Raw genomic sequence first — 23,611 nt, 5'->3', positions numbered from 1 at the left:
CTTTTCCTCCCTCTGGGCTGGGTGCAACGTCTCATGCCTGTAATCCTAGCATTCTGGGAGGCCAAGAAGGGAGGATTCCTTGAGCTCAGGAGTTCAAAACCAGCCTAAGCAAGAGAGAGACCACTGTCTTCACTAGAAAAAAAAAAAAAATTAGCTGAGTATCGTGGTGGGCGGCCTGTAGTCCAGCTACTCAGGAGGCTGAGGCAGGAGGATCACTGGAACCCAGGAATTTGAGGTTGCTGTGAGCTAGGCTGATGCCACAGCACTCTAGCCTGGGAAACAGAGTGAAATTCTGTCTCAAAAAAATAAAATAAAATAAAAATAAAAATCCTTTTCCTCCCCCTGGAAACCCATAAATAAGATACTAACATGATTTTTTTTAAAGGAACAAATCCACAAGAACAAAAAGAAGAAGAAACCAGAGACAAGGGGTCACATATTATATGATCCTATTTATACAAAATATTAAGAACAGGTAAATCTATAGAGACAAAAGGTAGATCAGAAGTTACTGGAGCTGGAAAGAGGACAGGACGGGAGTGACTGCTAAAGGGTTCAGTGTTATTTTGGAGATGATGAAAATGTTCTGGAATTAGAAAGTCTTGATAGTTGCACAGTTTTGTGAATATACTAAAAATACTGAATTGCATACATTAAAAGGGAAGAAAAATTCTGCAAGCATTATAGCAATAAGAACATCATAAGTAATTTTAGTAATTACAGTAATAAGAACATCGTAAGTAATCAACCAATCACTAAAATTATAATTAAACATAATGGACATTCTTAATTTTAACATTATATTTTTTTGTACCCCACAAGAGGATGTATTTTTCAATGTAATTTTCTTACTAAGATTGTAGTTAAGATAACATTGGTACTGTTTACTTACTGTGCTAACAACAAAATCATAATACTGAATAAGCTTCTGATTTTTTAAAATATCAAAGCAATTTCTGTGCTGTTATAGTACCTGTGAGATTCCCTAACATGCCCTAGATAGATAACAAATCTATCTGTCCTAGATAGATTTATAATGAAAAATAAAAATTTTTCATAATGTCAATTCTAAACAAATACATATATTCATTCTACCACCCATGTAAAAACCCATTTGATATATAATACTGTTGCAAATCTTAGAGTATACCTGTTCAGAACTGTTTGCTATATATACTTTCACACATATCTTATGTATTTTATAAAATCAGATAATTCTAGACTTCCTGTTTTGAAAACATGTTTTTTTTTTCCTCTTTTCACTGTGGTCTGCTAGTGAGGTAGGAGAATCAAGAGACTATATTCTAGAACCAAATAGGAGTGTTTCTAGCACAGTAACTATCTAGTACTACCTGGAAGGTGAATGAGGTGATGTTCTGTCTCATTCAAGGAAACTTTTCTTCCTTAAAAAATATGCTAATATAGTCCAATAGAGTAGAGTACTCTATCATTTTTTTTTTTTTAGTTTTCATCTTTATAAAAGTTAAAAAAAAGTTAAACTATGTAACCTGAATCCCAAGAAAGGATCTAAAACAGTGCTTTTCAACCTTCCTAATGCTGCAGCCCTTTAATACAGTTCCTGTGGGTCGTGACCCACAGGTTGAGAACCGCTGATCTAAAACAACCTACAAGCTCTTCTGTCACCTATTGGTAGGTTCTACAATTTTTTTTACTACCAAAGTATTATATTTTTAAAAAAGATAAACAAAAGGAATTGCTCCTCAGTCAGGACAGAAATGAAAGTTATCAATACAAGTAACATTTTTACTTACTGTAAGTTGACCTGCCACCCCAAAATCAGCAAGCTTTGCGTGTCCTTCTGTATTTAGCAAAATATTTCCTGCCTTGATATCTCGATGTATTTTTCTCATAAAATGAAGGTATTCTAGTCCCTTAAGAGTTGATTGCAATATTGTAGCTATTTCATCTTCTGTTAACTGAAAGAAGAATAAGCAGCTCAAATTCTACCAGTTTACATCAACACGATAGGAAAAGGAGGAAAAACTAGCTCCAAACCCCTTTCTTAAATATAAATAGATTTTATTCAACCTGTGAATAGCAATCGACTGCTTATACCATCGATACACTGACCACTCCCTAAGTTCTATTTCCAGACTGGATCTCCCCCGCAATCAGATTCATATATTTGCCCACACAACATCTCCAACTGAATACCTAACAAGCATCATAAGCATAACATGCCAAAATCAAATTATTTATTTTGACCATCCTACCCCTTTCCCTCCTACCCATCCAACATCCTCTGCTCTTCCCACAATCTTCCCTCTCTTAGTAAAAGTCAACTTTATTCTTTTAGTTGCTCTGGCCCAAAACCTTGACTCCTCCCTATCTTTAAAGTATATGTAACCACCCTGGTCCAAGTTGCCATCATATCCTGCCTGAACTATTCTAATCATCTTCCAACTGGTTTCATTGCACCTACCCTTGACTCTCTACAACGTATTTTCCACATAGCAGCCACCATGAACTTTTTAAAATGTAAGCCAGATCTGTTCAAAACCTTCCTGAGTCACTTAAAAGCCAGTCCTCACCAAGGCCGTACACGTGATAGTTGGTTACCCGGCTACCTTCATCTTCTGCCACTCTCTACCTTGCTCATTCTGCCCCAGCCATGCGGGCTTCCTTGCTATCCTTGGACATCCCCAAGCACACTCCCCTTTATGGGTCTTTCCACTGGCCTGGTCTCTATGCCTATGATGCTCTTCATCCACTTCTTTACAATTTGCTTTCTTACTTTGCTGTCTATGCCCAAATGTCACCTCCTCAGAAATTCAGTGGCCTTCCCTGCTCCATTTCTAAATCAGTCTCTGTTCCTTTATCTCCTCTTATTTGTCACTGCAGCATTATCACCAGTTGACATATTACAAATTATTTATGTACCTATTTATGTGAACTCTTCCCTGTTAGAAACCTGAACTCTGTTAAAAATGTCTTTGATTTATTTACTTTTATATCCCTAACTCCAATAAAACTACCTGGCAAATAGTAGGTGCTAAAAAAATATTTGCATGTATCAAATTAATATTTGAAGCCTATTTGTGTTTGATTAGGCTAACACACTAACTCTGAATATTATAAACAAAGAAAAGCAGATAGTATATGGGTACTCCAAAAGTCATAACTGAGTTTTAAAACACCACATCTTATATTTTGCATAATAAATACCTCACAATTTACAAAGCACATTTACCTATTTAAATTAATTTTCATAACTTTTATATATGTAATGTGGGTATCATTATTCTTATTTTTCTTATCAAGACAAAAAACTTAAGCACTAAGATTTCCCCCAGACCTGCTCTCATCCACCCACAATCTACACAGGCACCAGAGTTTTCTTTTTAAAACATTTACCAGATGATTCTTATACTTGCTTAGAATCCAACAATGGTTTCCTATCTTCCCTGGAATAAAATCTAAACTCATTCCCATGGCCTACAATACCCAACATAATCTAGCCCTGACATGAAAGAGTAAAGAGGGGAAAGAATCATGAGATCTGATCCGGGGCAGAGGATATCTGACAGACATCTCTGTAAATACTATAGCAGGAGAATGCACATGAATAACAGGCCTAAAAGACTAGCTCAGGTGCACTGTTCTAGTAGGTAAACTTACCGTTTTATTTCGTAATCGAATGATATCAGACACAGAACCAGCCCCACAATACTCCATGACAATCCACAAGTCTGTGTTCTTAAAATAACTGCCATAATATTTGACAACATGTGGGCTAGAGAGAAAGTGACAGACAATATAAATTAATAGAAACAGCCTTAAAACATCTCTAGTCACACTATTAAATACATAAAAATGAATCCCTTATCTCAAAAGATCAATGATTCATTGTTAAGGTTAAAATGGGCAACCTCCTGATAAGAATGTACAATGATAGGGCGGTGCCTGTGGCTCGAGGAGTAGGGCGCTGGTCCCATATGCCAGAGATGGCAGGTTCAAACCCAGCCCCGGCCAAAAACCACAAAAAAAAAGAATGTACAATGGTATAGCTTTTCTAGAGGATAATAGATAGCAAAAGGGTAAAAAATAGGTGGGTCCTTTAACCAGCATTTCTAAGTCTACAATTTATCCTCAGAAAAGAATTATAAGTGTTCAGAAAGAAACAGTTACCATCACAGTTCTGTTGATAAAAGTCCCAATTTAGATACCATCTAAAGGTCCATTTAACATTAAGAAGTTTATTTAAGAAATAAGATAAAGCCTTGTGGCTCATGCCTGTAATCCTAGCCCTCTGGAGGCCAAGGTGGGTGGATCACTTAAGCTCAGGAGTTCAAGACCAGCCTGAGCAAGAGCAAGACCCCGGCTCTAAAAATAGCTGGGACTCGTAGCTACTCGGGAAGCTGAGGCAAGAGAATCGCTTCAGCCCGAGAGTTTGAAGTTGCTGTGAGCTATGACGCTATGGTACTCCACCAAGGGTGGCAAAGTGAGACTCTGCCCCCTCCCCCCAAAAATATAGCCATGTAATGGAATATAATAGACCCATGAAAAATGTTATAAAGGGATATTTAATAACATGAGAAGACAGCCTGTTTACATAAAAAGAAAAACAAGCTACAGAATAGTAAGCAAAGTAAAACTCCAAAAAGAAATAAGGAAAGGTCCGTATATCAAGCAGCATTTGATATGGGGAAAAGCAATGTTTTTCTTTTCATCTACATTTTTCTAAGAAGTCATATGTAGCTTATAGTAAAATACACACACACACACACACGCACACGCACACACATACACAATGATCTAGTATAAAGAAAAAATGTTCATGATCACACCTGGAATTTTAGGTCTCAAGCTTGAGGAGAGATAATAAACCTAAAATTTTAGGTCTCAAGCTTGAGGAGAGATAATAAACCTAAAATTTCAGATAATAAACCTGATTTTTCAGAGAAAAATCAAAATGAAATAATCTTCCTGCCCTCTAAGAGGTACCAGTTTTATCTGGCTAGACAGTTATCAAGGCCAAATAAAGTTGCATAATAGCTGAAAAAGCTAAAACCAAATCCACTTCACTAACTCTCAGAATTTCAAACATCCTTCCATTCTTGGGAAAAATGCCAAAGACAAGAACAGAAAGAAAACACACACACACACACAAAATTAATGGAGAAATGGATGAGTAAGTCTCTAAGGTAGAGATCACTACATATGCTCTCCTTTCCCTAAAATCATGTAGTACAGTATTTACAGGAATTAAATCTGCAGGCAATTACTATCATGTATTTAATGTTGGAATATGTTCTATGTAGTCCTGCATTGCTGGCTAGATTTTCCTATACATATATTTACCTAGCCTGTCCAGGTAGCCTAAAAACTCCCAGGGCACAAGAAGTCTGTTGTGTATTTCACTGTACTCCTCAGAGTACTTAGTACAGAGGGGGCTCTTCAAAATATCTCTTCTTTACTTAGTCTCTAAGTCTTAGAGACATTTCTACAACCTGTTTAGACACAGCTGCGTAGTCTATCAAAAGTGGCCAAGTCAGCTCGGAGCCCGTAGCACAGTAGTTACGGCACCAGCCACATACACCCAGGATGGCAGGTTTGAACCTGGCCCAGGCCAGCTAAACAATAACAACTGCAACAAAAATATAGTCGGGCATTGTGGCTGGTGCCTGTAGTCCCAGCAATTTGGGAGCCTGAGGCAAGAGAATCAATCGTTTAAGCCCAAGAGTTTGAGGACGCTGTGAGCTGTGATGCCACAGCACTCTACCCAGGGCGACATAGTGAGACTGTCTCAAAAAAAAAAAAGTGGCTAAGTCCCAATTTGCCAACTGGAAAGAACTTCTGTTATGTGTCTTACAGAGAAGAAAAAGAAAACTGTCACCTTAATCTGATCAATTCTAATCAAGAAAAATGGGAGTTTCATCTAATAGATAGTAACCATATAAACTGAAAGAAAAAAGTGGGGAAGAACGGGAAGGAGAAGAGAAATGGCTGCATTCACAAGTCTGTGAGACTTAAAGGCTCCTGGGCAAATTTCCTGCTAGGTAGCCCCACCTGCCCCAAAGTTGAAGTCTTATAAATAGGACTAAGTTGACCTGCTCACCAAAAAAAAAAGTTTTTCAAAAGAATGAATACAGCCTCAACTGCAAACATTTCTTACCCATAGGTCCCCTAAATGCTTGGAGCTGGTATTGCTCCAAACTTTCTGTTTCTCTATAATCTAAATAGGGCTAGGGAAGCTTGCTCCATCACTGTGACCAACCCATATTGTCACAGAATTTCAGAGCAAACCACGTGCTTTTGTGTGGTCGCCTTTTGGCCTGACTTCCTGCTTATAGCATTTAACAAATCTTAGTTCCTCAAAAATAAAATACTTAACTACTCTTAGCTTGAATAATTATTTTAATGCCAAGAAATAATAATGCATAAATAAGTATTCTCTTTTATAGATCTATCTAATACTAATACTGTAAAGTTTCTAGAGATAAAAAGTATTTGAATTTTCTCCCCTATCTCTGCTAAGATGTTTTCGCAATAGGAAGTAAAAGAGATCATTATCAAAAAAAAAAAAAAAACACCACCTTCTGTCTCTTCTTCCTAGTTTCTAAAAGGGCTTACTGAAAAAAATAAAAAATATATGCAGAAATAGAAACTACAGAAGTTTAGCTACAAAAACATGTAAACTTTTTCACATTTTTTTCTGAAAAGAACATGCATAATGATTCCAATAAACTCTTCCTTCTGCAAAATATCTAAGTAAATACATCTTTAGGTGTTAAACTCTAAAGAATCACAGCAAATTCAAAACCATGTTGTCTCCAAAGGAAACCCACATGACCTTTACCTGTCACATTGTTGCATTATAGAGATTTCTTTGATTATCTCCTGCAGGTCTGATTCCACAGGAACTTGCTTAATAGCAACAATCTGACCTGTCTCTTTATGAATAGCTTTGTATACACTGCCATAGGACCTGTAATTGGAAGGAGACCAAGTCAACTAAGATATAAGAAGAGGTAAAACACAAGCAACTTAACAGTTTGAATTTATATCCCTAGGTTCCTAATGATTATATGAGATAATATGATATTAACTATAAGTATATAATAATACATTCTCAGCTATACTTGTAAAACTAAGTCCTTTGGGGGAAAAGAAACTGTCAAGAGAATGACCACAAAATGGCATCTTAAAAGCTTCACATTTAAACTTAAATGAGAGTATTAAAATGACATAGTAACACAGTTGCTACCATGCATTAATTACATGGCTGCTATCTACTAGAAACAAGGCACTATCTCAATTCACCTTCATAAAAAAAAAAAAAATGAGGAAGAGGCAATTACCCCTATTTTACAAGTAAATACAAAGAGGTTCAGGAAGGTTAACATAATTTGCTCAAGGTCACATAAGTCAGGAATTGTCAGTTCAGGACTGAACCTAGATGTTTTTCTGAAAACAAAGCTTGTGTTCCCTCCACATGTATACCGGGGTGTAATAAGGAAGTAAAGATATTTGTTTTCTTGCATCCGCTCTAGTACCACAAGATCTGTCCTTGTTCCTCTTACTTGAAATAATGCTTAAAATACTATGAAAACTAATTAAAATCTAAACCTCTAATGCTACGACCAGGTGAACACAGCACATACAAATTCTTTTTACCTTCTACTTCAGATTCCCTTAAAAGCTTAATATGAAATGAAGTTTATGTATTCATTCGATTTGGGGGAAGACCTAGGATTCACAGACATGTTATTAACCTTGTTGTGCCGTAATCTTCTCTACTGTAAATGACAATAATACCAACTACCTTACAAAATGGTTGTGAGGGTCACATGAAATAGCATCCTCACTTTGTATAGATAATACTCATCATTAAAATCCTGGATGGCTGCCAGTAAAATAATACCAAGTAAACTGTCTTTCATATTCCCAAAACACACCTGTAGCTTCATACTGTCTTGGTGGAAAAAAAAAATTAAGATAACAGCGCCACCTAATACATCAACATAGAACACCCTAGCTGCCAATATATGCTCAAGAATTGTTTTAAAGTAACATAAAACCTTTTCTTAGTCTAGCAGAACACATAAAAAATGTCCATCCTATCAGAAACTTTTATGTTTGTAAAACTAGTATGATCTATGGCATCAAATGTTTTTGCCAGAAAGAGGCAACTGTTGACCCCGTGTGGATGACCCAAACGCTGCCTCTTCTTCCCTGCTAAAATAACCCTTTGATTTCTTAGGTGGTGATGTGTTTGCTCCCAGAAGATGTATCATGTAAGTCCAAACCAGTCACACGGTTTTTTCCTTTCCACCAGCAATGGGGCTAGTAGCAAGCATATGACCCAGTTCTGGTCAATGAAATTTGAGGGAAATTCTGCTGCAGCATTTCTGGGAAAGCTTTTCTTCCCTGGTAAGAGACAGGCACATAAGAAGGCCCACTATCACCTACAACTTCCCTCCCTGCTTTGGTTACTACAATGTGAGGGATGATGCCCAAAACTAATGTAGCTATTTTGAGACTGAGAATCACTCAGATGTCAAACCATACCATGGAGTCAATTAACCATTCCTATAATCTCTCATCCCTAGATTTAATTCATTATTAAATGCCTTTCCTTAATTGGTTAACCACTATTAGTTGGATATTAATACTTCCATCAAAAGACATTCTGGATACACCAGGTCCCATGTATGATGAAAATGTCTTTAGTTCACCTTCACTCACTGTTTTGCTGGATATAGAATTCTCTGACAACTTTCCCTCAGCACTTCAACTGCAGTTTTCTGATATCTATTGTTGCTGAGAAGTCTGTTTTTATCAGATTATCATTTTTCATAGGTTAACCTCACCGTAGCATTTAAGATTTCCTTTTTAACATTCTATAATGTAACTTGGAGCTGATTTATTTGGCACTTCATAAACTTCTTCGATCTGAGGGCTCAAATAGTTCTTCAAGCATGCAAAATTCTCAGCATTATCTCTTTGATTTCTTCTGTTTCTTCTAATATCATCTTCTAGAAGTAATACTAGACCTATATTGGACCTCCTCAATCCGTGTTGTCTTCCTAGTTGCCAACGCCGTGCCTGTTCTGTTCTACATTTTGTGATCAGTCTCATTTCTGTCTTTCAATTTATAAATTCTCTTTTCAGCTTGTAGTATGTTGCTTATCCAATTTATTGGGCTCTTAAAACTTTGATTACTGTAATCTTCATTGTCAAGACTCCCAACTTTTTATTTTCAATTGGGCTAATTGTTCATGTTAATAATCTGGTGCTTTTAAGAATTTTATTCTCCCCTTTTATCCTTTCGAAAATCATAAACATAAGGCAATCTCTTTTCAGATTGCTCCAATATTTCTATGTCCTTGAATGTGAATTCTCTCATTTCGCAGATGACCTCATGGCAGTGAATTTCCTTGCATAGATTTCATTTTATCCTGAATGATTTTCCTCTACACAATGATCAATGTCAGATGGTTTCATGGTTCCCTCAGCCCTGTCATATCGACTATACAACTTAAACCAGGTCTTATACTAGGAGTCTGGGTCTTTGCCCTTCAAGATACCATAGTTGTATACAGTCCAGGCTCAGTTCCTATAATCAGACCAGTACCTCCACTTTTTCACAACCACTAGCAAATGAAACTCTTTAGTGACAGGCAAGTTCATTTCAACTTTAGTTGCTAGTCCCAGCCTACAACTCCACATAGTAAACCCAAATGCTTTCCTGACAAGGATAGGGTATGCTTTACCCTCCTCTTATTAGTATAGATTTTCTTTTCTATCCCTCATCTATATCCCTATACATACATATATGTATATGTATTCTTATATTTAAAAGAACTTATTTGCATTCATAATTTTTCTATATTAGAAAAGGAACGGTCTCCACATGCACTCACTCAGCATGTTCTTGATCAGAACACTCCCTATACCTCTCTATGCTTTCCTGATAGCTCATGTGAACAATTAAAAGTCATGATTCCACATACTGCTTTTACAGCAGTACATTTTACTTGCTATTTACTAGAACATAAGGTATGCCATTTATTTTTAATATAATAAAATGCTTCAGTTGCTTTTACAGTAATCTGAAGAAGACTTAAGACTTCAGCAATCACTCACTCAAAGGCAAGTTCCTTAAAACCTCCTTACAACAAGGACTCAATGAATTACAATTGGCAGAGAGCAAAGAGGATGGAAAAATAAGTATTTAATATAAGCTATACCGGGCAAGGAACAACGTAGAAAAATGGAAATAATACAATCTCTGAGGCCAAACTAACCAGGTACAAGTCTTAAAAATGGCACTCACTAGTTATGAAACCACTGGAAGAATGCTTTTGTTATCACTCATTGATAAAAACCTAAATGAGTCAATGTATAAAACTTTTAAGTATGGGGCAGTGCCTGTGGCTCAAAGGAGTAGAGCACCGGCCCCATATACCGGAGGTGGCGGGTTCAAACCCAGACCCAGCCAAAAACTGCAAAAACAAACAAACAAACAAAAAAAACTTTTAAGTATGATAGAAAAAGGTGCTAGGCTCCAAGTCAAAACACACTTTCCAACTTCTCTCCACGCATCTTGGTCTGAAGTTTTGACTCTACTTTGCCACAGATCCACACGATTTCCTTGAAACATAGAATGACTGCAGCCTCCTGAATCAGTTTTTATAGCCAGAGCCCACTTCACAAGACACAAGTCAGTGAGAGTTCACAATTCATTCATTCTCCAGAACAATGTAAGGATGGCACAGCAGAACATGTTTGGAAGGAAGTGTCGTTAATATTTTCTATCAGGATTTTCCTAGTTAAATAAAGTTTGCTCAGTGTCCTTCAGTCAGAAATCCAAGCATCTGTGGTATCATTTAAAAGAGCAATATGGTGATAGCATAGGAAGAAAGACCTGAAGCTTTGTTTGTTTTCTCCCTGGAGATAGCTTTATAGAGAAATTTCCATCTTGCTCATTGAAGACATCCAGGGAGCTAAAACGTAATTTAAAAAATCATAATTAGCTTAGTTTTCCCTTATATTATATTCCTGATATACTGTCTATAATTTTCTTTCCACGATCCCCAACCCCAATCAACCCAAACAGAGTTACCTGTAAGAATGCCTAAATATACTTCAAGACCTAAGATTTAACTTCAATTTGACATGCTGAGGTCTGAAAAATGCTTCAGTTGATATATTTAAAAATGAAATAATAGTTGTCATGTACTTAGCACTTACTATGTTACAAGCACTGTAGTTAAGCACTTTACACCTATTATTTCATGTAGTAACAGTTGCTACACTCTATGAAATGGATGCCATTATTATTCCCACTTTATAGATGAGGACTGTTGGGCTCCAAAATATTAAGAAATTTGGTCAAGTTTACTGGTTTATTGTGATCAATAAACAGAAAAGCAAGGAAATTTATTTTTGAGACAGGGTATCACTCTGTTGCCCAGGATGGAGTACAGTGACATCATCATAGCTCAATGCAACCTCAAACTCCTGAGCTCAAGCCACCACTTCAGCCTCCCAAGTAGCTGGGACTACAAGCAAACATCATTTTGCCTAGATAATTTTTTATTTTTTTCATTTTCTATAGAGACAAGGTTTCATTATGTTGCTCAGACTGAGATAAGGTCTCACTATGTTGCTCAGATTGGTCTTAAACTCCTGGCCTTGAGCAAGTCTCCCACATTAGCCTCCGAAAGTGCTGAGATTACAGGTGTAAGCACTGCACCCAGCCCAAAAGCAAGGGTTTTAACCCAGATCTGTTTCACTTCAAAGTCTATGTTCCCACTACTATAACATCCTTTTATTAGATTGGTGAAAAAAACAAATCAGCTACATAGTCAATTATGCCTACCAGTCTTTAACTTATTCTGAATATAACCTAAAACCATTGTTAGATTAAGGTCCATGGATTCACTGCCTTGAGAAAAATAGCAAGGATCTCAAGCTGAAAATGGCTGGCAAGGGACACAGAGGGACTGTCATTATCCTTACCTTAATGAGTCCAGTCAACCTACAGTCCTCAGATTCATCTTGGACTTGTCTTTAGGCAACACAGCTGACGTCTTCTTTTGCTTTCCTTCTCTGTTTGATGTCTTGCTGGATTCCAGAGTATTTTTCCAACTCACGAAAAGATGACAACTAATTTTTTTTACAAGCAGGTAAACCATGAAAAACTATTCCATGTAATCCAGGATTGGGTTTAACATTATCATGGATCAAGTTAGACATAAAAATACTAAACCCAAAAAATAATCCACTGACCTAAGAGCTGATTTTAAAGAGCATACAGTCATTAGGCGGCAAATGTTTTTAAAAGTTTTAAAATACGTCAGGTCTTCTATTGATCCAGAAGTACCCCTAAGAGATTAAAAATACACGCATACACACAAATCTATTTATAGATGTATAACCTATCTCTAAAACACAAACAAGAAATTGCTATACTGGTTGCTTCTGGGGGTCTGAGAGACAGAGGTAGGGGGCAGACCTTTTTATTGCATACATTTTTATACTTATACTTTTTGAATTGTAAATCATATGATTTTATTACGTATTCAAAAATTAATAATGCCCTGGTCATTAAAGAAGGAATAAATCACAAGATTAAAAGCATATGTAAAAATATAAAAAATTATGATATAAACTTTATTGAATCATAAGTCTTTAAGAAGCACTGCCTGTATTAAATATCATTTTGTAAGTATTTTATAAACTCATTCATAAGTCTGTGTTTTAAGAAGTCCACTAGTTCCCAGCCTAGAATCGTGGATCTCCTAGGAAGCTGTAAAGATGAACTGTAAAGATAGTCTTCGATTTACTTATGGAATTTCACAAAGCTCTAAAAACTACAATATTGAATTCCATTGTTTTTTACTGAAACAAAAGTTATAGCACATCACTCAGAAGTTAAGAGCAGCAAATTAAAAAACTTTTAATAAATGACAATCTAATTCATGCTGGTAAACAAATAAAATCAAGCAAACCACAGAATCTACAAAAGAGAAAACAATTGATGTCCTTGGTGTTAAGAAGATCAGCAATCACTAACTTTGCCTAAACTAGTGATTGCAGTGATGTGGGAAAGGGCACTACAAGTTGCAAATTTACTTCCCACCACACCAAAAGACAAACTGATATACAACATTCCTCTTTCTTCTCAGGTTTAAGAACGATTGCAATGGAAAAGGTTCATGTTTCTGGTGTGCTGGCACAGGAAAAAGACCTTCACTTTCTTTATACTCACCCTTCTCCAAGTTTCTCTAAGACATCAAACACTTCTTCTGGTTGTTTGGTTAAACTATCTTCATCCAACTTTTTCAGCTGCCTATGAATGAAGCAATGTAAACACAAAATACATTTTATTTGCTATTTACTAAAACATAAGGTATGCCATTTATTTTTACAATAAATACCCAGGCTAAAGTGCAGTGGTATGATCATAGCTCACTATAACCTGGAACAGGTAGGCTCAAAGGATCCTCCTGCCTTAGCCTCCCCAATAGCTGGGACTACAGGTGCACAGCACCATGCCTGGCTAATTTTTCCTCTTTTCTTTTTAAATACCAGGCCTCACTATGTTGCCCAGGCTTCTTCTCAAACTCCTGGCCTCCAGTGATCTTTCTACCTCAGCCTTCCAAAGTACTAGTATTGGGGGTATAGCATAAGGGAAGAGCATTTGACTGCAAAAATGCTGGTATTACAGGTGTGAGCCACCATACCTAGACCCTAAAATTCACTTAAATCCTGAGAGTCCATGAATTAAAATGACATAACTATCTCTTCAGAAAAACGTTTAACGTAAGGTTAACTATGAACTGAAACATAACTGAATTGGACTGGAGGCCAAGGAAGACACAGGAGACCTTTGCTCTCACATCAGCATGTTTTTGGTAATTTTGTCAAAACACATAAATTCTCTAAGTATCACAGAAACAGAAAGTGGAAAGTATACATTTAGACATAACCAAAAATGAAAAATAACTAGGCACCTGGGAGTTTCAAAGAGTCTCACAAAGACCCTGCCACAAGCAGCCATGTACCTTCAACTAGTCCCTAAAATCAAAGGAAAATGGCCTCATACAACAGATAGTTCAGATTTTTCCGTTAGACAATTACAACAAACATAGGAGGCTAAAAATAACAATACTTTTTAAAACTGAGACCTCTGAAAATTATTAATGACCTTAAAGAAGCAGCTTGCTAAAGAGTATTTTGTGGGTATGGGTGTTGCGTGTGTGTGTGTGTGTGTGTGTGTGTGTGTGTGTGTGTGTGTGTATTGTCTATACAATGGCTTCCTGAAACTACAAAGGGCAACAAAGAATAGAGAGCTCAGGAAATGGTGAAATATGGAAGTAGTCACACTGGAGATTTCTTTAGAAAGAAAAAGGTCTAAACTACCTAGGCAATATCAATTCTTGCAAGAAAAGATATGAATCAAAACAAATATACACACACAAAACACAAACGCGTACCTTCCTAAGACTAGCATATCAGAAGATTAAAAAAAAAACCCTAACCACATCACATATGTAATTACCAATAAACACTGATCTCAAACGAACAATTTTACAGAAGTTTATAAATATCAAGGACTATGTGCTTACTAGAGAAATGGAGAACTGCTCCGTCAATGGTTGCCTTAACTTGACTATAAACAAAACAAAATGACTACGTGACCTTTGAAAAAATCAAAGGTCCTAAAAATTAAATTCCAATGACATCAAAAAAACTCCCACCTTCAAAAAAAAGATGAAGTGAAACCCCTCATAAACTTCAGAAATGAAATTTCTATGAACTCAGAATGAACATCTCACATGCCAGAGTTATTTTGTAAGACCCTGAATTATAATTGTATAAACAATGAACAATACCTCATTTCTCAAGTGTAATTAGAGTTTTATAAACAGCTTATATAAAAGAATATCAAATGTGTTCCTTTGAAGTGTTGACTCTTTGTGGTTTACAAAAAGCAAAATTCACTATTTCAGCTACTATAAAGACCACAGCATAACAAAGGAAACTCCCACGAGAGAGACAGCTGCAAGACTCTGATAATACTTTGACAAACTTTTATTACTGCTCAGATACTTCTTTAAAACAATCTAAATAATGTTGTGTTTGTTTTTGATCTGGGGTTATTTAAAACAACTTGAACTTAAGGGATCTTTCTATCTCTGGCACCTGATAACCAAGAGGTGGTCAAAAAATATTTGCTAAATGGATTAGCAAATGTGATGGGACTCATAACCTTCATCGGCAACCTTTGTGAGTTATCAAAATAAAACAATTTTACCTACTAAGTATTACTGGGTAATCAACAATTAAGATTTCTATGGAAGGCCAGGTGCAGTGGCTCACGCCCATAATCCTAGCACTCCAGGAGGGCAGAGGCAGGTGGATTGCTTGAGCTCAAGAGTTCAAGACCAGCCTGAGAAAAATTGAGACCCTGTTTCTACTAGAAATAGAAAAACTAGCTGGATGTTGTGGTAGGTGCATGTAGTCTCAGCTACTTGGTAGGCTAGGAAGGAGGATCATTTGAGCCCAAGAGTTTGAGGTTGCTGTGACCTATGATGCCATGGCACTTTACCCAGGGCAACAGAGTGAGACTGTTTCATAAAAAAAAAAAAAAAAAAAAGATTTCTATGAAAATTCTTTCAATTAAGTGACTCATAAAGGTATTTTATACCATGACTCTTCACGGAATAAACACCATTACCAAAACAGCTGGACTTTGGTAAAGTATCTCCCATCTGGGACTTCCCCAAGTCCTAGGCAGTTTCAGCGCTTGCTCATAAATGAAGAGGTCTGGTCAAAACAGCCTCCATGATGCAAATACAGGTGGATGCTTCGCTCCTAAATCAGATGGCCACACAGATGGCCAGCATCCCAGGACTGCATTCCACACCTTCCACCACACCATTACCCAATGGCAACCGCTTTTTAAAATGTTAACTACTACATGAGACACCAATCTATTATCATTCACTTAGTCACACACAAGTGTCAAACTCAAGAACACAAAGAGCATTTTTCCTGCACTGAGACTGTTGGAAATTCATGCAGTCTGATTCTCTGGAAAGACATCTGTATCTTTCCCAACACAAATGGTGTTTATGAAGTGTTTGCTCACAGGATGGGCTAATTCTCAAACTTATTTCTCCCATCTCAGAACTTCTGTAAAGTTCATTTTACCTTTGTATAACTATCTTTCTACATATAATTTGTTAGGCGTTACAACAAATATATAAGATAAACTGATGAATTTTTCAAGTAATGAAATTAATTATAGTCTTTCCTCACTCCAACGCATATGCTGAAGTCCTAATTCCCAGGACCTCAGAATGTGACCACAAATGTATTTGGAGACAGAGCCTCTAAAGAGGTAATTACGGCAAAATAAGGTCATACAGGTGAGCCCTTACCCGTTGTGACTAATGTCCTTGGAAGGAGAGGTTAGGGCCTGGCATGGTGGATCAAACCTGTAATTCCAGCATTCTGGGAGGCCAAGATAGGTGGATCACCTAAGCTCACAAGTTCGAGATCAGCCTGAGCACGAGTTCGAGATCAGCCTGAGCAAGAACAAGACCCCATGGGTGGCACCTGTGGCTCAGTGAGTAGGGTGCCGGCCCCATATACCAGAGGTGGCAGGTTCAAATCCAGCCCTGGCCAAAAACTTAAAAAAAAAAAAAAAAAAAAGAACGAGACCCCATCTCTACTAAAAATAGAAAAACTAATGGGGTGTATTGGAGCACACCTGTAGTAGTGCATGCCTGTAGTCCCAGCTACTCGGGGGGCTAAGGCAAGAGGATTGCTCAAACTTAAAAGTTTGAGGTAGCTGTGAGCAATGACACCACGGCACTCTCCCAAAGGGACAGAGCAAGACTCTGTCTCAAAAAAAAAAAAAAAAAAAACACACACACACACAAAGGAGGAGAGATTAGGTAACAGACAGATTCAAAGGGAAGAACACAAAGACATAGGAAGAAGACAGTGACCTACAAACCAAAGAGAAAAGCCTCAAAAGAAACAATCAGGCCAACACCTTGATTCCAGCCCTCTAACCTCCAAAACTATGTGAAAAAAATTTTCTATTGCTTAAACCATCATATTTTGTTACAGCAGTCCTAACGAAATAATACAAATGATAATAAAATTAAACTGCTACAAATTAGTTAGCTCTAATTACAAAGAGCAAGAGAACAATATTCATTCAAGAACTCAGTCCTGCAATGCTCTTTTCTTGTACTTTTAACACATTTTTTAAAATCCAAAAGGTACAAGAATGAAACATGTCAAGAAGGTTTACTCCTTTGCCTGAGATTACACAACATAAGGCAAAAAGAGAAACAAAACTCAGATTCCTAGTCCTCTTTGCAATTAAAGCAAGGCCTCAGCGAAAAAAAACCAAGAAGAACAAATGAATGTATTTCAAAAAGAAACATAACCAGTGTGCATTTATAATTAGGTCACTATGGTGCTATGCAAGGATCTGCTAACATACACAAAGACCTGTGAAACAGGTGTACTTCCAGAGAGGCATCAGAGTGAGACGGTGAAGAGCACGGACTTTGGACCAGACTGCCTGCCTGGATATGAAAATGCCAGCTCTGTCTCTTACCAGCTATAGGACCTCCAGCCTATCACTAGCCTCCCTGTTCCTGTTTTATCATCTGTAAAATACAGATAGAGGGATACCCACCTCACAGGATTATTACGAGCATCAAATGAATCAACAGTAGGTTGAATCATATGGAATTACTTTTTATGGGTCAAAAATTGTCAAATATCAGCAATATCATATGGTTCAACAGGGGAAATGGAAAACTCAACAGTGCCTAGCAGCCATTAAGTGCTATATGAGTGTAACAATCATTACTATTACAGTCTCAGCACACTACACTAGGGTGAATCTTAAGCCCATCCCAACCGCTATTTGCCTTCTCCAATGTTTGTGCACTTCAAACAACCCCCAAGAGTGCTGCCCAGGCTGTTAATCTCTTCCCTTCACCTCTGGTTCCCTTGCACTCCCACACGCTGAACACTTCCTACTTCAGTGTTCATTCAACTGCAGGAAGTCAGATTCTCTGTGCAAAAGAAGTTAACTACACTGCGCCTCCGAGAAGCATGACTCCCTCAGTCTCTATTCCCTGCTTTTCTCCAGATGTGGCAGACTGAGGTAAGCCAGTGCTCTCCACAGGGAAAATCAATGAGTTCAGAATTTCTAGGATCACCCATCTCCCTGATCTTGACATAAAACAATTCCACCTACCAGTGGGATCTGGAGCTGATATTCATAAAACAAAAGAGTCCTGAAAAGGGCTCAATCTGGCCAGGCACGTTGACCCAGAGCAAAGAAATAAACATACCTCTAAACTGTTTTGGACTTCAGTTTGCTCATCTTGAAAATATCCTTTCATTTCCTTAACTACCTATCAATGTCAGGCTTTGAAGGGCTGAAGACAGTTAGGAAGACACCAGTCATGAAAGATGCCATCATCATCCTAGAGTGGGAACACCACCAAGAATATCCTCCCAAAAGCTGTCCTCCACAAACCCCTCCTTGGTAGACCCTTAACCTTTCCGCAAATGCCTTGAGCCTTTGCGAAGAGCTTTTCCGCTCAACAGATCTTCCCCATTGCACTCCTCAAGTAGGACTTAGGACCCTTAGAAGACCACCCAACCTTCCTCTGAGTTAGTTCTAGAGCCACTGCCTTGAACAGGTTCTCATCCAGCATTCCCTCCTACCTCCGTGAGACCCTTCTTTGGACAGCCTTCCTCCGAGCGGCCCCGGCCTTAGCCGACACTCTCCCTGACTTGTCCCTGTGTTCCTCAGCAGAGTCCCCCCAAAACGAGGGCTCCCCCTAACCAGCAACAAGTTTATTCCCCTCTCTAGAGTCCCACCCGCCAGACATCCCCCTCCCCCGACTCAGCAGGTGCCCCATCAGCTGCATCGCTGAGCCCAGGCGCTCCCTGCCCTACTGGAGCTCGCACACAGGTGTCTCCCCTCGGCCAGTTCCCGCCTTTCCCTCCCGTCGCCCCCTCACCGGCGCGGCGGGTTCCTCAGCTGCACGGTCTCCATGGCGCTGCCGGCAGCCGCCCAGACTCGGTCACAGTTCCATCCTCCCCCTCGGACCTTCCACAGCCCGCCCCACAGGCCCTCCCACACTTCCGCTTTCCGCCCCTACCGGAAGCGGCGCACTACGCGGGAGCGGGGCGGAACCGCGGTCTTGGTCACGTGATGCGGGGCGCGCGCCGCGGGGCGCGACGGGAGCGTGGACCCAAAACAGCCGAGCAGAGGATGCTACTGCAGGGGTTTTCCTCCCTGGGACCCGAGCGCGTCATCCACGTAGTCTTGCAACGCTGTTTGTCCAGAACACTCGGTCCTCGGTCCAGGAACCCAGCTAGGTCTCAGTCGTGGCTCCCATTTTCAGACGGAGATACCGAGCCTTCTAGCGAAGCGCCGACTTGAAAACTGACAATTCTATTTATTTATTTATTTTTGAGACAGCGCCTCAAGCTGTCACCTTGGGTAGAGTGTTCTGGTATCATCACAGCTCACAGCAACCTCCAACTCCTGGGCTCAAGCGAATAACTGACAATTTTTTTTTTCTTTTTTTTTGCAGTTTTTGGCCAGGGCTGGGTTTGAACCCGCCACCTCCGGCATATGGGACCAGCGCCCTACCCTTTTGAGCCACAGGCGCCGCCAACAATTCTTCATAAGGGAAGTTTTTTTTTGTTTGTTTGTTTTTTGGTTTTGTTTTTATTTTTACCAGAACTTAATAAGGGAAGTTTTACCTACATCACACGATTGATCTCTGGTCCTAAATGGACCCCAGAACATTTTTCTCCATGGGTGGTATCACGGTCTCACTCTGGTCTCAAACCTGTGGGCTCAGGGAATCCAACCGCCTCGGCCTCCCCGTAGTCAGTTTGCAGACATTAAAATAGTCAACGTGGGCGGCACCTGTGGCTCAGTGAGTAGGGCGCCGGCCCCATATGCCGAGGGTGGTGGGTTCAAACCCATCCCCGGCCAAACTGCAACAAAAAAATAGCCGGGCGTTGTGGCGGGCGCCTGTAGTCCCAGCTGCTGGGGAAGCTGAGGCAGGAGAATCGCGTAAACCCAAGAGTTAGAGGTTGCTGTGAGCCTTGTGACGCCTCGGCACTCTACCCGAGGGCAGTACAGTGAGACTCTGTCTCTACAAAAAAAAAAAAATAGTCAACGTTTCTTTCTTTATTTTTTTTTTTGCAGTTTTTGGCCAGGGCTGGGTTTGAACCCGCCACCTCTGGCATATGGGGCCGGCGCCCTACTCCTTTGAGCCACAGGCACCACCAAAAATAGTTAACATTTCTTAAATATTTGCCATGTACTTGTCTTCATTTATCTCATTTAATGTTTATTAAACATTTACCATGTACTTGTCTTCATTTATCTTCATGTATCTCATTTATAAAATTATTTTAATGTATTTAATTATTTGACAAGCAGTGCCTAACACGTTCTCAGAGCTTTACTAGTATTAACTCATTTGTAACGCCTAACAACTAATAATACTATTATTATTCTTATTTTACAAGACCAGAGAGGTGAAGTATCTACAGTATATAGATTTGAGAACTCAAATCCAGGCTGGTGAGATTCCAGAACCTACACTACCAAACTGGACAGTCACGGATCTGTATCCTCTGATTGGGCATGAGGCCGACAACCCAAAATAATTGACTGAGGCAAAGATCTCAGTCAAGAAAGGTTTATTAAGCCAAAGTTTGAGGATGTGCAAGGGAAAAACACAAGGCACGGATGCGTCTGTGACTGTTTTTTTCCCAAGTGTAATTTGGGAGCTCAGTATTTAAGAGGAGAGGGTGTACAGAAAGAGGAAGAGGGACGGAGGGTGGGTAGTGAGGCAAATCCTTCAGAGGCTCAGGAAAGTTACATGAAGTGACTTAAAAAGAGAGAGTAAATGGGTGGTGCCTGTTGCTCAGTGGATAGGGCACTGGCCCCATATACTGAGAGTGGTGGGATCAAACCTGGCCCGAGCCAAACTGCAACGAAAAATAGCTGGACGTTGTGGTGGGTGCCTGTAGTCCCAGCTACTCAGGAGGCTGAAGGCAAGAGAATTGCTTAAGCCCAACAGTTGGAGGTTGCTGTGAGCTGTGACGCCACGGCACTCTACTGAGGAAGACAGAGTGAGACTCTGTCTCAAAAAAAAAAAAAAAAAGTAAAGGCCAAGCTCATACCTATAATCCTAACACTCTGGGAGGCCAAGGTAAGAGGATCTTTTGAACTCAGAAGTTTGAGACCAGCCTGAGAAAGAGATCCCATCTCTACTTTAAAAAAAAAAAAAAAAAAGAAAAACTAGGCGAGGCACAGTGGCTCACGCCTGTAATCCCAGCACTTGGGAGGCTGAGGCTGGTGGATTCCCTGAGTTCACAGGTTCGAGACCAGCCTGAGCCAGAGTGAGACCCCCCCATCTCTAAAAAAATAAAAATAGCCAGGCATTGTGGCATGCATGTGTAGTCCCAGCTACTTGGGAGGCTGAGGCAAGAGAATCGCTTGAACCCAAGAGTTTGAGGTTGCTGTGAGCTAAGACACGACAGCACTCTACCAAGGGTGACCAAGTGAGACTCTGTCTCAAAACAAAAAGAAAAATTAGCCAGGTGTTTCTGCAGTACCTGTTACTATTCAGGACACAGAAGCAGGAGTATTACTTGAACCCAGGAGTTTAAGGTTGCTATGAGTTAGGCTGACACCACTACATTCTACCTGAGGTGACAAAATGAGACCATCTCAAAAAAAAAGGGAGGGAGGAGGAGTAAAAGAAGAATCAATTATGTAGATTGATGGTGAAAGAGTGATCTTGTTCACCTGGGAAGATAAATTTGTCCTTGTTTATAGGAGGCCAGCAAAAAATTTCCTTATGAATGATCTTTGGGGGCAGTTGTTGTAGATGCCTGAGGTTTCTTTCAAGTGGGGATCTGGCTAATTAACAGCTACTCATTTTGAAGGGAGTGCTGTATTGTGACTCAGCCTCCAGGTTTGACCTTCCCTTTTGTGTAAGGAGCTGCTGGTGATCCTGAGATTTGTATTTTCCTTTGCAAGAGACAGACATTTCCCTCAACTCAGAGCTCCTGTTCAACTACTGTGACTTTGAATGATGCTGCCATCAATAAGTGTTAGAACTTATCAATGTTAGAACTTACCCAACTTACCAATGGGGAAAGTTGCAGGAAAAAAATTTACCTAGAGCAATGCTTCTCTGTTTTTAATTGCTCTGCTTTTCCCAAAGATGGACCATAACCCCTGGCCAAGGAACCTTCAGAGCCACTCAGGTACAGCACATCATGAATCCCAAACAGGGGAAAATGGAACCATTCATCTGACATAAGAGGAAAACATTCACTGAAGTTTCTATGTGCTAGGCACAATCTTGGGCTTGCTCTTAATCCTTAGAACAACCCTATGAAGTGAGAAAAGAATTTTTGTCTGAGAAATGTGAGTCCTTGTAAATTATTGGTCTCAAAAAGACAGTAAGATGAGACAACAGTCATGTTCTATTCCCCCCTGGAGCTTTGCATTCATCTTCTATTTGCTACTGCTACAAGTAACCATAAATCAACCTAATAACCCTATAACCCACACCTATAGCTTAACAATGTAGAGCCAATCATTAATCAACATTATTTCTGTAAACCAATGAGAATTCTTGACCAATAACTTTATCATCTACTCCATCTCCCCTTTTTGACTTTAAAAATCAACTTATAACTCCTGCTAATGAGAGTGTATATTCAGGGCAACTTGACTCTGTGTTCCCAGGTTGCAATCCTAAAGCTTGGCCCAAATAAACTCTCCACTTACATTAATTTTACTTCAGTTTCTTCCTTTGTGTGTGTGTGTGTGTGTGTGTCGCCCCTAGTAGAGTGTTATGGCATGATAGCTCACAGCAACCTCAGACTCTTAGGCTCAAGCTATTCTCTTGTCTCAGCCTTCCAAATAGCTGGGACTACAGGCGCCCTTTACAATGCCTGGCTATTTTTAGAGGTAATGTCTCCCGCTAGCTCAGGCTGGTCTCAAACTCTGGCCTCCAAGAGTGCTGGGATTACAGTTCTGAGCCATGAAAATAAGGATTATTGTGCTCAATTTGCAGATGAGGAAGCTGAGATTCACACATGCATGGCTAGTGAAAGCAAAGATTTTAATCCAGGACTGTCCTGCCTCCACAAAATCCTTGTTTTATTTGCGGCTTTGCTCTGTTAAAGACTTCTACAAATGGCTGTGAGAACTTTGAGGAAGTAAAGATCAAGAAAAGTTTCTACAAAGCTTAGGAATCCATCATCAGGTGCTCCTGTTGGAAGTCAATTCTCTGGCCTCTAAAATCTATTATGGCCAGGCAAGGAGGCTCATACCCGTAGTCTTACCACTTTGGGAGGCCAAGGTGGATGGATTGCTTGAACTCAGGAGTTTGAGACCAGCCTGAGCAATAGCAAGACCCCTGCTCTACTACAAAATAAACTAGAAAAACTAGCCAGATGTGGCTGGTGGCTTTTTTCTGTATGTACTCTAAACTCTACTTTTTTCTTTTTTTTCAATCCTGCTACTTCTGAATCTACTTTTTAT

The 23,611-nt window shown here is 39.3% G+C and overlaps 1 protein-coding gene across 1 annotated transcript in view; it reads right to left on the bottom strand.

The window, feature by feature from the left end:
* The window catches only part of STK4 (serine/threonine kinase 4), an 86,729-nt gene extending 67,564 nt beyond the window's left edge, over nt 1-19,165 (bottom strand). The window contains exons 1-5 of the mRNA XM_053574281.1: nt 19,041-19,165; nt 13,241-13,321; nt 6,821-6,949; nt 3,640-3,754; nt 1,773-1,937 (exon numbers count right to left, since the gene is read on the bottom strand). Of these exons, the coding sequence (XP_053430256.1) occupies nt 1,773-1,937; nt 3,640-3,754; nt 6,821-6,949; nt 13,241-13,321; nt 19,041-19,075 (525 nt within the window). The 5' untranslated portion in view covers nt 19,076-19,165. The remainder of the gene's footprint in view (nt 1-1,772; nt 1,938-3,639; nt 3,755-6,820; nt 6,950-13,240; nt 13,322-19,040) is intronic.
* Nucleotides 19,166-23,611: the final 4,446 nt, after the last annotated feature.

Source organism: Nycticebus coucang, chromosome 21 (assembly GCF_027406575.1).
Source record: "Nycticebus coucang isolate mNycCou1 chromosome 21, mNycCou1.pri, whole genome shotgun sequence".
Classification (NCBI taxonomy): Eukaryota; Metazoa; Chordata; class Mammalia; order Primates; family Lorisidae; genus Nycticebus; species Nycticebus coucang.
Note: the sequence above shows the minus strand (reverse complement) of the source record. Positions and strands in the feature narration are given on the sequence as shown.